The 16,552-nt window shown below is 58.9% G+C and overlaps 1 protein-coding gene across 3 annotated transcripts in view; it reads right to left on the reverse strand.

Annotated features, from left to right (window-relative positions):
• Window positions 1–586: 586 nt before the first annotated feature.
• The window catches only part of NTM (neurotrimin), a 335,213-nt gene continuing 319,247 nt past the window's right edge, over window positions 587–16,552 (reverse strand). For 2 of the 3 annotated variants that reach the window (XM_062594415.1, XM_062594414.1), the window contains 5 exons: window positions 11,813–11,947; window positions 11,213–11,333; window positions 9,539–9,690; window positions 3,630–3,662; window positions 587–2,284 (listed from right to left, as the gene is read on the reverse strand). In XM_062594415.1, the coding sequence (XP_062450399.1) occupies window positions 2,184–2,284; window positions 3,630–3,662; window positions 9,539–9,690; window positions 11,213–11,333; window positions 11,813–11,947 (542 nt within the window). In that variant the 3' untranslated portion in view covers window positions 587–2,183. The remainder of the gene's footprint in view (window positions 2,285–3,629; window positions 3,663–9,538; window positions 9,691–11,212; window positions 11,334–11,812; window positions 11,948–16,552) is intronic. The other variant, XM_062594418.1, reaches the window with a different exon arrangement.

Here is a 16,552-nt window from a genome sequence, read left to right on the forward strand (position 1 = left end):
GGCGCCCGCTGGGCTCCAGGGGGGTCGGCACCCGCGAGACCGAAACCAGAGCCCGGCTCTGAGCACAAGGCACAAGCCTGCACCTGGGGAAGGAAGAGACCGAGGAAGCTCCTGCACATCAGCACAAAAAGGCAACGAGGGAGAAAAGCCCCGACCCGCCGACGGAGCGCGCCGCGAGGCTTCGCGCAGAGGCGCCAGATTTCCTGAGCACCTACCTGGCGCCAGCGGGTCTTTCCCAGCCTCCTGCAGACCGTGCCCACCGACGCCACGTGCGTGCCCACCTATGCCACGCGCGGTGCTTCGAGCTCCGTCCCGGAGCGGAGGCTCCCGGAGGAGCCCGGGGCTCGCGCGCCCGCCACGACACCCGGGTGAGGCCCGCGCGCCGTCTCCGCCGGCCGGGCGACGCGGGGCTCCCGCCCTCCCGCCCTCACCTCCGGCAGGGCCCCGCGGCAATGAGCACCACAAGCAGACGGAGCGGCCACATGGAACAATTCTTTTAATGGACAGGCAGAGAGAGCCCTCCCCTCGCCGCCCCGGCGAGCCGCCGGCGCCCGGGGCCGCGCGCCCCCCCCGCCGCCGCCGCAAGCGCCTCCGCGCCGCTTCCGTCCGCAGAGAAGGGGGGGGAAACAAGGGGAAAAAAAAAAAAAAAGCCCGAACCCCCACCCAAAATCAACCAAAGGAGAACTCCCCCCCACCACCGCCGAAAGCCGGGGGAGATAATTTTTTCCGTGTCGGATTCAGCCGGATCGCGGGGGACGGTCGGTGACCGATCAGTTCGCCTTCTTTTATATATATATACATATATATACACACACACACACACACACGCACGCACACATATACATATATATATATATAAAACTGAGCTATATAGATCTACGCTTTTTCCTCGGTTCCGTTCACCCCTGCTCGCGTCGCGCCGGCGTCCCGAGCTGCGCGGCCGAGGGGAACCGAGAGGATCGCGCGTCGCCCGACCGCCCGGAGCCGCCCGCTCGCACCCGCGCGTCGCCCGAGAAGCTCTGGCGTCTCCTAGAAGACCAATACACACCTAACTCCATATACAGCATGCAGTAATGGCAGCAAAAGGACCCTGCTGAGAACTGTGGCTAGAAAACTAACAAAAAAAAAATTAATTTTATATATATATATATATATGTATATTTATATATACTGTATATATATATCTCATAAAAAGAATGAGCGTCTGCCTCCGGCGCGACGAGCGGCGAGCGTGGCCCCGGCCGTCGGCTGCGGCGGGCCTCCGCGCCCCCGAGCGCCCGCGGACGGGCCGGCGGGCCCATGTCGAACGCTTCCTCGGCGCACTGCTTCGCTCCGCTCCTTCCCGTGGTCTTCCTTTTTTCCTTTGTTTTTTTGTTTTTGTTTTTTGTTTTTTTTTTGCATTTTCGTTTTTTATGAACTAACAGTTCTAGGCTCGTATCAGAAAATATAATTAATAAAATCAAGAATGACTCAGAATCCCTTATTATTCACGATGTCCGCGTGTTGTACAATGAATGCATGGTTAACGACCGCTTCACTTTCTTCCTTTGCCTTCACATCCTCGCTGCAACTTTTAAAGATCTATATATATATATATGTATAGCAGGGTATGTATGTATATATATATATGTATATACGTGTGCGTGTATATAGATATACACGCACACATACATATATATATATATATGTATGTATGTTTTGGAACACAAATGGTGGCATGGTCCACGAAAAGACGGGGAAATCTCATCAAAGAAGGAGACCTGCGCGTTGGGACGGAGAGGTCGCGCGCCGCGGCTGCTGCCGTCCTCCGCCGGGGGGGACCGAGCGGGACGAGCCGCCCGCCCCGACGGACCGACCGCTCCTCAAGACCGGCGGGCTCGCCCGTGGCGGGGCCAAAAAGAAACGGGGAGGGGAGGAGGGAGGGGGCGAAAACAGGAACGAAAAAGACTCAGTCATGGTGCATCTTCAGCAGGAAGCCTCGGATTTTGGTTCTTTCCAAATTCCCTTCTCTTCTCGGTGTGGTGTGTTTTCTCCTCTCTCCCCCTGCCCTGGATTGCCTGGCCGGATACTCTCTCAATTCTCATGATTATTTTCGGAAACAGTGAATACTTCTTCTGTCTTCGGGTGCTCGCTCGCCGGCGCTGCGGGTGCCACCGCCGCGGGTGCGCGGGCCGGCGCTCGGGTCAAAACTTGAGCAGCAGGTGGGCGAGCGAGAGGGGCAGCAGCCAGGCGCCGCCGGCTCGCCGCCACGCGCCGTTGTTGCCGTCGTGCACTGCCCCGGGGCCTGCGGGAGCGAGCAGAGAGCGCGCTGCGTTAGCCACGAGGCGGCACCCCGGACACCCCCCCTGCCCGCCGCCGCCGCGAGCCCGCCCCGTCCGCGCGGCGCCGACGGCGGCCTGGCGCTCATCCGGGCAGCCGAACGCCGCGCCGCGGCTGCCCTGGCACCGGGAGCGATGCATGACGCCCCGCACGCCTACCCGCTGCTACAGCGCTCGGGGCCCCCCGCGCCGCTCCGCTCGGCACGGAGAGGAGAAGCGGCCCCGGAGGCCTAGAAAGACGGCAAGCACGGAACTACACTCACCCGCCCGAGGGAGGGTCGCACCACGGATGCGAGGGACCCCCGAGCTCCTCCAGGCCGGTGCTCTGCCCGAGCATGGCCAGCGAGGAGGTCGGATCGACCGAGGCCTTCGAAACCCGGGCACGGCTCCCCTCGCTCTGCAGCCCTGCCGGCGCGGTGAGGGCCGTCGGGCGTTAATTGCCGCCGCGGATCAGGCGGACGGCGTGCTGACGCAACCATAAAGATTCTCCCCTCCAAGCCTCCGAGCAAGCAGCGCCCGAGGTCAGGCGCGGAGACAGCAAAGATGGGGAGACAGTAACGGCTTTTGCTCCACACTATCTCCAAACCTTGCCCCGAGCCCAGAGCTCGTCCCGACATCTCCCTGCTGAGTGCATTAAAACCCCAGCCAGATGCCTACAGATGCCCCGATCAAGATGACATTGGTCCGCTCCGGGCCTGACCGATCGATCCAGAGATCGGATCGCACGGCTGACGTGCCGAGTGCCGGCCAAGAGGGCTGCCCGCCCCACCGCGTCCCAGAACACGAGGACGGAGGCCGCACAAAAACCGTCCCGGAGAAGGAAGCGCCTCCCAGAAGACGCAGCTACTCAGCGCCACGGGGAAGGGGACCGCAAAGCCCTCCCGGTTCGCTTCCCCGCGACAGGGAGCGGAGCGGAGCGGGGACGGAGAAGCGCACGCACGAGCGGGGCGCACGGAGGCGGGGGGGCCGCGGCATGCGGAGGGCGAAGCCCGCAAAGAGACGGCGGCGGCGGCGCGCTGCCCGAAAGCAGACCGGGCTGCCGATGCGCGGGCACGAGGGCGGCTAATCCCGCGGGCAGCTAGGAACGGAGGCGGACCCGTGCCAAGAGCTGCAGCCAAGCTGCGGGGAACCTCGCGGAGCGGCGCGGCGCGGCGCGGCCCGGAGGACGCGGGGAGAGGCTGCGGGGCGAGAGACGGCCCTCGCCGCTCGGCGGATCCCTCGGCTCGAGCCGCGGCGGGGTTGCGGGTGGGGGCCGGCGGGGGAAACGGAGCCGGGGGAGCGCTCGCGTTGCGGGGGCCACGTATTACTGACCTTTCCAGGGTGTCAGAGCGGTAGTTGTCTCTTCTAAAAATTAAAGAACAAGTCACGGTTAAGGCAAAAGAGCAATGCAAAGCTCCAGCTCAAGACACTTCTGCTCCTCCAGACGCGGCCAGCTGCCGGCCGCGTGCGAGGGGTGCACGCGCCAGCGTGGAGGGCGAAGGGGGGAGCGCGGAGGCCGGCAGCTCGAATCCCACCCGGGATGCACGCGGCGCTCACCCTGCCACTAAACACCATGGAGACAGAGGCTTTTCTACAAAATGCAGTTTGGCTCCCAAGCCCTCCATCCAGCTAAAGAGAGGCTCAAAGTAGCCACTGGATTTGCAGAAAGCCTTAGAATTAGAATGACTGCACCTGCAAATTCCACGCCAAATGGCTGGAAATGATGTGAAGATGAAAAGAAAGAAAAGAAAAAAGGAAAGGAAAGGAAAGGAAAGGAAAGGAAAGGAAAGGAAAGGAAAGGAAAGGAAAGGAAAGGAAAGGAAAGGAAAGGAAAGGAAAGGAAAGGAAAGGAAAGGAAAGGAAAAGGAAAAGGAAAAGGAAAAGGAAAAGGAAAAGGGGAAGGGGAAGGGGAAGGGGAAGGGGAAGGGGAAGGGGAAGGGGAGGAAACAAAAAAGAAAAGAAAAGAAAAGGAAAAGAAAAGGAAAAGGAAAAGAAAAGGAAAAGGAAAGGAAAAGGAAAAGGAAAAGGAAAAGGAAAAGGAAAAGGAAAAGGAAAAGGAAAAGGAAAAGGAAAGGAAATGAAAAAAGAAAAGAAAAGAAAAGAAAAGAAAAGAAAAGAAAAGAGAAGAGAAGAGAAGAGAAGAGAAGAGAAGAGAAGAGAAAAGAAAAGAAAAGAAAAGAAAAGAAAAGAAAAGAAAAGAAAAGAAAAGAAAAGAAAAGAAAAGAGAAAAAAAGAAAAGGAGGTAAGACTTCTTCTAGACAAGCCTGAGCAGAAGGCAGGCTCGCTCCACATGCCCAGACAGCCAGGCAAATGCACCACCACGAGCAGAAACAGAGCGTGAGATTTAGGATGACCTTCAGCAAAGCACGAACCAGAAAATTGAGATGCATCGGTACGCAAAGCCTCACGCAGCCAGAGGAGAGCACACGGCCGACCCGCTGCCGGGCGCTACACGAGCCAGATGAAGACCCAAAGGACAGGGAGATCATGAGGCCAACTAGGCTCGATGGAAATTACGTGCAGTCGTGAGACCCGGGTTTCATTCCCGGATGACATTACAGGTCAGAACGGTAAAGATAAGGGCGTACACATAATGTACTTAGACTCGCACGCGACATTTCGCTTCGTATCACCTAGTGTTTTCACTACAGCATTAGCCATGCAGAACATCTTGAATAGATTGGAGACGGGGTAACTGACAGCTCTCACAGAGCCGTCATCCGCGAGAAGTTGTCTTGAACTGGGGACTTTTCTTCAGGTGGGACGCTACTGAAGATTTTAATCCCATGAGCCGAGACAGACCCTAGGACATCAAAGATAGGGATGGAGGCTTGGGTACCCGCGCGTCCAGGCCTTGCCAGCCACGCGGTGTGGCGAGGTCGAGGGGAGGCCAGGCAAGGAGGCCAGCCAGAGGAGACCGGTGGGTTCACCGAGGCTCACGGCGCGCCCGCGAAGCTGGCGGGTCTCGCCGCCTGGCGTCCACGAGGCGACGGAGGTGCCCGTCTCCCTGAAAAATGGGGTCGTTTGTGAGGATGATTATCTGGGAGCCCAGCGGCAAAGAGAGGATGTGGCGATAGTTTCCAGGCAACCCTAATGATGGCTTAACCGACAGGTAAAAAACGCTAGTGTTTGTTGCTTAAAGAGCTACCTCTTTTTTGTGGCTTCAACCAGCAAAGCAAAAAGGATCTTTCTGCTAGCGCTAGGTGTACGCTGGGGACGCTGCCGCCTTGGGGCTCCTCGTCGAGGAGCCTCGGTGGCACAGCTGCCTTGCGTGGACGAAGGAAGAGATCCTGGGCTCCAAGGAAGTGCATACCACTCCGCGTCGCCACGCTGAGCCCCTACTCACCCCACGAGGAGATGGCAACAAGCACCAAAACACGTTCCCTGGTGTGTCCCGCCTGCACGAGCCCCGGGCACTTCTGCAACTCCCCGGAAAGCCGGGCAGCCTTGGCTCTGCGCACCGGAATAGTTTCCCAGCTTGGTGCTCCTCTAAACTGCAGAACTCCCCCCCAGAGAGACCCAGGCCATCTCCTCCCGGCAAGATGCTTTCCAGACTGCCAGTGTGCCAAGCCCCACATGCTGGGCTCACCAATGAACCTGACACGTGGTCCTCAACCAACCGTGATCCCAGCAGCCGAAGCCTGCCTGACTGCACACAGACCGCTGCGTAGATGAGGAAAGGTCACCTCCTTCCAAACGTGCCGTACCAAGAGGAGAAGAAAAGAAAAGCCCAAACAGATGAGGAAGCTACGATTTACAGCATAAACCCGCACAACTTCTCTGGCACATGCTACACCTACGAACGGTTCAAACAGGAAGCCCTGCAGATAGCTGAGACCCTTAATCTTCACAGGACGCAGCGCCTGCTTTTGATAGCTACATCTCTTTGCGGTGGCTCTTGAGTGATGGTAGGCATCTACTACACAGGGCAGTGTTTGCTAATAAATTGGCTAGATGATTGCCACGAGCTTCGCAGGCATGAATCACTCAATGCTTTTTTCCTACACACCGGTGCAATCAAAAGCGAGCTCCGGGCCGCCCGGGAGATGAAAGACAAAGGAGAAACTCCACAAGGGCCGAGCGGCCGCGGCCAGGCGTTCCCGCGGAGAACGCCGCCCGAGGCTCCGCAGAGAGATGGGATAGCTGGAGCGAGCGCCCGAGCGGTGCTCTACAGCGTGCTTCCAACTCGACCCACTCCGGCACGCAGGGGAGCTGAGGGCCTGCAGGTATCGCGAGGACCATTCGCATCACCTTCTTTCTCAGCATCCGCCTTGCAGATAACCAGGCAGGCGACAAATGCACATGCCACTTGGGCAAAGAGCTGCGCATCCTTCGAGAAGGAGCAGTCGGAGGGGAATATCTGCCTCTGAGAGGCTGTCTGCCTCTGCCGGGCCCCCGTCGCCTCTTAAAGACACTCTGGGCGCAGCTGCAACAGTGATGAAGTCGAGAAGAGCCCTCGCCCTGCTAATGGCAGCCTTTTGCAGGCCCTCTCCTCTCACTCACCCCGACTGGTCTTCCTGGGTCACCTGCCCCGATGTCAGACCAGGCGGGTGGTGGATGGTGGGATCGCGGGGAGATTAGAGGCAGGGTAGGGGACGGCAGATGTCGCCTACAGTGAGAGCAATACTGACCTCAGAGCAAGGCTGAGCTCGTGGGCTTGCTTATTGGTAAAGCCAGGTGAGGAACAACGCAAAAGGAAAATGACATAAATACAAGGTTTTTTACGACTTCACGAAGACACCGTCACACGCATGGGAAGTGGCCTGGGAGGCGGGGATGTGGGATTCCCAGGAGGAGGGTGGTGGCCTCCTGCGAATACATCGGACACCTCCGGGGGGAACAACACAAACCACGAGGAAATACAGGCGCAGTGCTGGGGACGGGGTGTACCACGTGACGCTACCCTTGCAAAGAGCACACGAACGCCGGAGAAGTGCCTACCGAGCCTTCTCGGGCCGGGCACCGTACAAACGCGCACCAAACACCATCCCTTGCGCTGGAAAAACTTCCCGTGTACATCCGCAAAGACAGAAGGAGGAAGCGAGACGGGCAGCACAGGAGACCTGCAGCACAGCGAGAAGAGACACGAGATCTCCAGCGGCTGGCCCGGCGCCTTCCCGGCGGGACCACGTCGCTTGCTTTGACGTTCGCTATCCGCCGCACGGCATCTCTTCGCCTGCCCTAACACCACGGTGAAAAAGCCTGCCAATGTGCTCCTGACGCATCCGAACGAGCTGCCCACCCACCGGTTGGCCGAGCCTGCATGTGCGGGTTGATCGGGGGCTGCTACGCCGTGCTACGGCCTCAGCTCTCCTCCGGAAAGGGCTGTCTTCCGTAGACTCTCGTGGCTTACTTAGATAGTACGCGCACCCTATGAAAGTGTTGGCGATAGCGAGAGAGTTTAAGGCTCTAGGAAGTGGGCGCTTTTCATCAAATGCTCTTAGCTAAGATTAATTCCAACCTCCGCACCACTTCACAGTTCGTTTAACGCAGCCTGCTATTAATGTCACCCATGGCCATCGCTCGTGATGGGGTGCGACGGCCGAGTCAGCGCTTTCCCCGTGCTTTCCTCTCCAGGGCGCGAGCGCCCCGTGACGCGGCAGAGGCAAAACCGATGGGCTTTGCCCACACTTCTGCCCTCAGACCAGCTCGCTGCAGCTCCCCGACGGGATACGAAAGGAGCAGTCGCGACAGGTGGGTCAGGAGGCTGAAGACCACCACATCTTCGTCAAAGTTGGGGAAGCAGTGGGACAGCAGTCTCCCGGCCCTGCTTCTCCTAGACAATTTGGGTGCCAACGTATGTGGGTCCGGTACCCCCCAATCTGAGGGCGAAGCGGCCCCGTGACAACGGCTGGGGACGAGGTCTGCCGCCGCCTGTCTGCCTGCCATCGCGCGAAGAGGCTTGACAAATGTGTCAAGCAATTACAGCCCTTCCTGGCTGTGAGTGGTGTCAGATGGATGCATCATTCTAATCACAGCTCCGGCATGCAGAGAAAATAGCTCCCAGATAAGGGTACAAAGCCTGTCTCCCTTCGCACCCTTGGCACCTTCCCACGTCCCTCTGGCAAAGTCATTAAAAATATATATATTTTGCAGCAGCAGAAAAAACAACCTGGAAGCTGACAGAGCCACGGGGAACGCTTACTCTCTGGCATGAGCATGGCAGACTGCATGTCAAGGAAGTCATCAAAGGAAGGAGGAGTCTGCTCTTCCAAAGGCCCATTTCTGGCCATCATCTCCCACCTTCTACCCTGTGCTGCTGTCGCAGAGCTCGGGAGGGGACTTCAGCTCGTGTCAGGATGACAGCATGCGAGCTGCGGGTCTTGGCTCTAAGGTCAACTTAGATCCGGACAGGACGAGAGCTCTGTTGCGGGCCCTGCCTCTCGTTCAGGCGGGGCCACCTCCCTTCCCCTCCCTGAGCTTGAATACAAATTCAGGTCTTCTCCCTAAAATTAGGTTTCTGACCCAGCCCGAGACTGGAAACAAACTCGGCCAAATCGAGAGAGTTTTGCACTTTGGTCCTAGACAATCCCCCAGAGGGATGTTGCCCAGAAAAGTGTCAACTCTGTACCTCGGGCCCATCTCCTATCAGACCAAGACGAGAGAAACCTGACACCAGATCCAAATTTATTTGTGACAGACCCCAAAACAAAGTCACGGTGCCAAACACCTTCCTACCACAAGTACAGCTTTTGAGGGCTGCACACTGCTCTGAGGATCAGGCTCCACAGCCAACAGATATTTTAGGGTAGCACGGACAGAAAGGGAGCTCAAAGAGAGGAGACAGATCTGCTGGGAGCAGTCAGATCCTACCAGGCAGCAAAGTGGAGAAGATACTCAACGGAGCAGGCTAGGAGGTCCTTACAGATAGCAGGTAATTCCAGGGCAACAACATGGGAAACCTCAGGGATAAATAAAGTCGACAGACGCCACGGGAAAAAAAACAAGTTGGGCCGTAAGCAGCTCCCCGTCATCCCCATCGCATGCTGCCCAGCTAGCCCGGCTCATTCTCAATGCCACGGCGTGTGCAATGACCCCCCGAGTTTGGCTTGCCACGCACAGCCAACCCACGTGCTGGGGCAGAAATAATCAGTAGAAAAAACACATCTCCCACACTTCAAAACACGGTTTTCTACCGCCGGTCTCTTGCACATCTACAGCCTCCCTAATAGGCGCCTCTCCTCCTCGGCCCCCCTCGCGGCGCTCGGCACCTCGGGAAGAGCGCCCTCGGCCCCGCTCACCGTAGAGGATCATGCTGGCATTGGTGTTTCCTAGCTGGTTGGAGGCTACGCAGGTGTAGTTGCCGTAGTCCTGCTCGGAGACGTTGAAGAAAGTCAGCCTGGAGAAGAAGGCTTTGTTTTCCACTTTCAATCCTTTCTGTCCTTCAGCCAGCCTGGCAGGGGGGGGAGAAGGGGAGAGAGTGATGAGGACAGCGTCAGAGGGAAAGCACCACGACCCCTCGGCACCCGCTTGCCTCTCCCACCTCGGTGACTGCCCGTTTCCCAGTAGCACCCAGTCCTGCCTGAGAGCAGGGACGTGGGTTACGGATCCCCGCAAAGGAGAGATGAGCAGAACAAGGCAGGAAGAGGGCAAAGCTGTTGGGGGAAGTAGGGGGGATGCACACTGCTCTTCAGGGTCTCATCCCAGGGCCTTAGCCGCTAGCCCACGCTGTCCCCGGATGTCAGTAGGCATCCTCAGAGACGTACAGCAGCTGCTGCAGTGCAAAGGCTTGGGGCTGGCCAAATACCTTGCAGAGGGAGGGATGCTCCTAACCATAGCGAGGGACTAACTGCTCAAGACTCACTCCCGTGCAACAGCGAGCCCGGCTTCCCCCCGCACGGGCGTCAAGGGCTCCGCGGTCCTCCCATCTCTGCTGGACACCCTCTTGGACCCTCCCTTCCCTGACCCGCACCACCTCCCTCCACGCCCCCCGTGCTTCTCGCTTCGCAGGCAGATGAGGGCTCAGAGCTGGAGGCACTAGAGCAGGGCGCATGCGCGAGGGGATGAAAACACTGCAGCAAATCCTATCGGCGGGCCCAAACGGTGCCCGTGAGAGCTGCCAGCACTGTAAACTGCGAATCCTTCCCACGTGGGAAGGCAAGCCCCGGCTTGCCAGCGCCGCGGGCCCTCGGGCAGGGCACGGTGGGGGGACCTGCCGGCACGCAGTGCCGCTTGGCAGCTCCGGCAGTCATTTACTCAGTGCTTTGACATTCCTGAACTCATTTCCTGCTCTACTCTTTCGACTGCTTGCATCTCTTTGACTAGCTAATTCCTCCCAGGAGGTGCCAGATCTCCATTATCACCCCCTCGCCCGCGTCGGGCTCCGACTGACGAGCTGGTCGGTCTGAGCGCGTTCCTGTTGCTGCTTCGAAGGCCCTCGTGATCTGACCTACTTCTTAGAAAAGCCTTTCATCTGCCAGGGAAACATCCGCCAATTTGTATATTAAGCCTACTTCTTTCTTCCCAAAATACGCTAAGCAAGCAACCACAACCACCGCCGGGGCTGCCGAACAGCCAGGGCAAAAGCACCTCTCCTTATTCCTAGACACCAACACGGCCGGGAAACCCCTCCCTGAACGCGCCCCTCGAATATTCTCGGCCGTGCAGACAGCGCCGAGCTGTATACAAGGGCCTGGCCTAACCGCCCGCGGAGACGTGCAGATTAGCCCCAAGGATCAAAACCCGCTCGTGCCGGAGGGGATCTCCCTCTGCACCCCAATGCGGTTCACCCCGCAGAGCGGCGCGCTCCGAGGTTTATCCGTGATCGAGCCGGCTCTCAGAGCCCGCCAGCATCATCTAGCCAGCGCCGCTTTGCTAAGGCCGAAGCTGCCGGCTCCGGGCACGTAGGACCGGGGTGCTGGCCGTGGAGACGTCCTCCCGCCCCGGCAGCTTTGCACCCCGAGCCGGGCACTTACCGCTTGTCGTCTTTGAACCACTGGAACTCGGCGGAGGGGACGGCGGAGGCCTCGCACTGCAGGATGCCCTTCTGCCCCACCGGCACCCCGGTGCTCTTTGCGTCCGAGATGTACGGCGGGTCTGCGGGGAGACGGGAGCCCGCCGTGAGCAGCCTCGGGACCCCCCTCCTCCCCTCGCTGCCTTTGCTTACGGGTGCTTTTCCCTCGGCCCCTGAGTAGGAGCTGTCCTGCTCTCTTCCTCTCTTTTTTTTAAGGGAAAAAAATCCCTGTCTACTGCTCACTTCTTTCCTCTCCCCAGAGGTTATCAGCACAGCATCGTGCAGCAGGCTGAAAAGCCAGGCTGATGAGAGAGCAGAGGAGGAGGTGTAAAGCAATGGAGCTCAAAAAAAGGCTGGGAAACAAAAAAAAAAGGACCAAACACCACCTGCTTAGAAAACAGCCGCTGCCAGCCTTGGCTCTGGGGCCCGAGGACAAGGTTTACCTGCCTTCATCCCTGCCTGCCGCCCAGGCTCCATCCCGGGGGCTCGGTGGGGACAAGCCGGCCCCAGCCCATGCCACTTCCCACGTGGCCACGCACGACTCGGCCCTGGGGTTACTCACAGTTGACGGTGACTTTGACTCGCTGGACGACAGGGGCTGCGACGTCGTTGGAGGCGCTGCACTCGTACTCCCCGGACTGCTCCCGCGTGATGCCCGTGATCTCCAGGTACTCGTCCTCGCTGACGAAGCCCACGGCTGCAGGGAGGAGAGAGAGCACTCGGTGAGCAACCTCGTGCACCCGCAGCCCTCCGGCTCCCCTGCTCCCCTCCGCCACGGACTACGCGGAGCGGTTTGCAAGGCCCCTCGGCCACCCTTGAGCAGCCCAGCTGGGAATATTCCCCTCTCCATCATCGCCTAGGCGCTCGCCAACTCTCTCTCGGGACACCAGATCCTGAAGAGCCCGAGTTCTCCCAGGCACTGGACATACAAAACTCCTTACGCTGGCTCAGCAGCAGGCCAGCGGCCACTGCGAGACTCCGCCGCGTGCCTCTGCGCACAGACCGCCTCGCTTTCTTGCACAGCACACGCGTTCCTACTCAGCTCTCACTCTAGGGTAGTTTCCAAGCATGATGCCCTGCTCCACAGGCAGACATCGGTGTGGAAGAAACCCACACCAGCAATCTCCCCCGTGCAAGGGCCCTGGGCCAGCCCCCTCTCGCCAGCTGGGCAGCAGCACGATGGCTCCGCTGCGAAGCAGCTTTCCCTTCCGAAGGCTCTCGACACGTTTTGTGAGCTATGCTCGCCAATACAGCCAGTGCGGAAATGCCATCCCGTCCCGCAGCAGGTGCAGCGGCTCTCCAGAGCCAACACCCTGCACCCTAGGTGAGGAAGGAGGAAAAAAACAGGGCAACCTCAACACGGAGGAGAGCCGGGGGACGGCGACCACATCACCCCATGCCAGCTTTTGTGCCGGGGGCTGAGTCCATCAGTGCTGAGCCCCTCTGGCCTCCTGGCGTTCCCATCCCCTAAAGCTAAGGTCCTCGGTGCGCACGGGATGGGCAGGCTTCTCCTTCCTCCAACCGTTCACCTTACGTTAATACATGGCCAGTTTATTCCCACGCATCCTCCTCTTTTCCACCTGTATTTCTCCAAATTTTGCTGAAGTCCAGGCAGACTCAACCCACGGCTTTCCTGCCACCCAGTTCCTGACGGACCCCGATATTCCCCATGAGAACACGATCCCCTTGAAGTGGTCCGATAGAAACACACCTCTCCCAGCTGGCGGAGGCAATCGGTTAACCGAGAGCTCTGCTTAACGGCGACGAGCGCAGAGTTGAAAAGGGAAAGGCAACGATTAGGACACGGCGGCCAAACCGCCCCCGCGTGCCGCGTCTCGGCCCTGTCCCAAAGCCAAAAGGCTGCTTGCCCTCGAGAGAGCGGAAGGAGCCGTTTGGAAATACCCCCGAACAGGGAGGCAGGCAACTTTCCCCTTCCTTTCTTTCACATCTCTCTGTCGCCGTGATCAGATCTCCTGCAGCTGAGATGCTATAATTACTGTGCAAAGCATCTCCGAGACCAGTGTCACACTTAATATTCCTATAAATTTTAAACGGTAGTCCTTGGTACATATGTGTGGCAATTGGTGTCATATTTTAATTAGGCTTGCCCTACACCATCTGAAATTAATAATAGCTCGAATTACCAGTGTAATTTATAAATTAACACTGCTGCAGCATTAGGAAATAAATTAGCTCTGGACAGCTGTTTCTGGGATTGAGTGCCAACGGCAGGGAGACTGATGGCGGGTCCCGGGTCCCCGGGGGACGTGGCACGCTTGGCCAGCGGAGCCGGGCGGCCGAGAGGCCGCGCAGTCCGACGCTCCTCCTCGCCTTCGGCCCGGGCGCCGTGCCACGGAGGAACGCCTTGCCCGGACAGCGACCGTACCCGGCGCGACCTGATGGGCCGCGGCTCCACCGGCTTCACCGCTCGACCTTACGCCTCCCGGCCCCAGCACGGTGCTCACCGCTGCCCACGCTCGCGCACCCATCACTTTATCAGCTTTCAGGTTCCCTCTGCATGCAGCGGAGAAACAGAGGGATGGCCAGAGCCTCCGGCGCTTACTGCATCGGCCAGCCACCCTCTTGGGGGTCCCGCTCTCTCCCGCGACCCCCGTGAGACGAGCGGGTCTGATTTACGGCCCTGCTGAGCGCCGAATGCTGGATGCCTCAAATCTGGGTCATCCCACCTTTTCCTCAAAGGTGTCCCTCGGCTCGCTCACGCCCCCTCTTTTCCACGCTCTCCACGTGCAAAGCAAAGCCCCCTTTTGCTGGCCGTCCCGCAAATCCACGCACGCCTCTGCTGTCGTCCCGCGCCGACCCTGCTGCGCGCTCCGCTCCGGCCTGAGCCCGTCCACTTTGGGCAGGGGCAAAGCGAGTCGCCTTATGCAACCTGCGGCTCGGTGATGAATTGCTAACATCCGCACGACTCCTCAGCCCGGGGCTGAAATTCCCACCGGAATGGCTCACGGTGAAAACCGCTGAGCTCATCAGTACTTAGCACAACTGAAGGGCAAGATATGAAGGTGTTACCCCAAAATCAATATCCTTTGGAGACACAAAAATTGTAGTTTTAGATTCCACGGGTCCTGCAGCAATGTGTGGTGCAAAAAAAAAGGAGGGAGAGGGAAAAAAAAAATCCCTTTTATGGCTGACCTAGAATTGGCTTCTCAGGAGCACAGCGCTGCCTGCTGATAAAATAAGGGCACAGCCGGTGGCCTTCAGACGCTCCGTGCGCAAACCTGGCTCCGGCTGATGCAAAGGCACCGGTAATACCCTGCTTCCTCACCTTTCCCTGAGCGCGGGGAGGCCGCTGAGCCAGCCGGCCCCCGGCTGCCTCGCCCGCTGCAAGAACGAGCCCTTGCTGTAGCCGAGCGCTGCTTTGCGGTTTGACCTGGCGGGTTTCATTCGCCCGCAAAAGACTTTGCTAAAGTCATGACGACGGTCAGCTTTCCACCTGCGAAAGCTCGGGAAACTCAGAGAAAAGCACCCGCTGCTTCTTTCGGGGCGCCGAGCACAGAGCGCCCAAGTCGGACGTAAGCGCGCGGTCAGCAGCCGGCAGGCAGGCGAAGCCCGGGCAGCGCAGCGCTCCGCGTCGGCGCCCGCCGCATCTCCGCTCCCTCCCGCCGGCTCCAGCACCAGGCGCTGCGAGGGCAGGCAGCCGGCGAGCCCGCGCCCTGCCGAAACACAGCGCTCGCCTCGGGGCGTCAGGAGCGGGGGGAGACCCTCGACTTCGCGGCTTTTGTATCCAGACCTTGTTCCGACAGGGAAGTGGCAGTAAACGAAGAGCGAAGCCGCGCGGCTTGTTACCCACTCCTCCAGCTGAGGACGCGGGAAGGGAACAGGCTGAAAATACCCGCGGGAGGCAAGGAAACAACGCTCGGCTTGCACGCCACCTGCCACGTCCGCCCGTGCCCTCGCGGAAAGCGGGCCTGGCACGAGAAACGGGCCTGTAAGGACGCTGCGGGACTCCTGTTGACACCGGACAAATCTCATTCGTTAGCGGAGCAGAAAAACGAATAGACGGGACCGGGGGAGCACGGCCGGGGGGAGCAAACGCAGCCCGGGCGCGCGGTGCCCGCTCCGCGCACGCCACGGGGCACTGGCGTGGCTGCAGCCGCCGCCGTCCCCGGCGCTGCCCCGCCGCGCTCCGCTCCGCCTGCCCCACCAGCCTGGGGAACCTTCACCGCAGCTCTCCGTTCAGCACAGTTACGAGTTGAAATATTACGGGTATTAACGGGCGAGCTCTTTCATCTCCTTCGAGCTACAAAGCTGCACAGCCAGCACCCATTATTATTAGTAATAATAATAATATCATACAGGCCAGGAATGGCACAGACACAGACTCGGCTCTTGCAAAAGCTGCATCCGCACTCGTCGGCCGGGGATGACGAGCACATCCAGGGCACGCAAAGCCCCCGGCACCAACGAGGAGCGCGGGGCCGCAGCCCGCTGCCCGCCTGCCCCCTTCCTCCCCAGCTCCGTTAAAGCCCCGAGCCCGCTCCATGCGGCCCTGGCATGGGCAGCCCAAATGCTTTCCAACCGCGCGGCCGAGGAGGCTCCGTGAGGAGCCCCCGTCCGCGCCGGAGACGGCCCGGAGGAGCCCGAGACGGCGAGGTACGTGTAACCGAGCTACCGCGGGCACGCTGGCGAGCCCGGCGCCTCGCGGCGTGGGACTGCCGCTCCTGATCCCGAGTCACCCGCCCGCGCCGCCGCGTTCGCCAGGCGAAAATCGGACTAGCTGGGGATCTGCTCGAGAACGAGAATATTTTATGGACATAATTTTATTAAAATGTTTACAACAATACAGATATTGACATCTAGCTTCAATCAATAGCGCAATTTATTGTCCTTCAAGGTGAACATTAAGCCAAGCTGCCCATTAGTCAATATTTACCTCTAAGGTCTATAAATCTTTATACTGGCTACAGCCGATGTTGACAGCAGCTGATTCCAGATAAGTAAAAGTAAGAGTGTGAAACATTGCTCCTTTTGGAGGTGAAACAGTAACTAGTTAATTACAGTCCCTACAGCCATTCGGAGCTATCAATTTATGGCTACTTCTGGCAATAAAAATTAACATTGCACGGACTCCAGGCTCGAAGCGACGGGCTAAAACCAAGAGCCATACATTTCAAACGTCACCCCCCGGCACGACTGATGGCCTTCTTATAACCGTTTGTAGCAAATACATAAAATACACAAAGGTGGTAAGAGCGCATCTTCAGCGCAGGAGACCCGATTCCCTGCTGCTCGGCAGCAGCGGGTGGAATAGGGCTGCTCTCGCGACTCAGCGGCAAGGCGC

This window comes from Rhea pennata, chromosome 24 (assembly GCF_028389875.1).
Source record: "Rhea pennata isolate bPtePen1 chromosome 24, bPtePen1.pri, whole genome shotgun sequence".
NCBI lineage: Eukaryota > Metazoa > Chordata > Aves > Rheiformes > Rheidae > Rhea > Rhea pennata.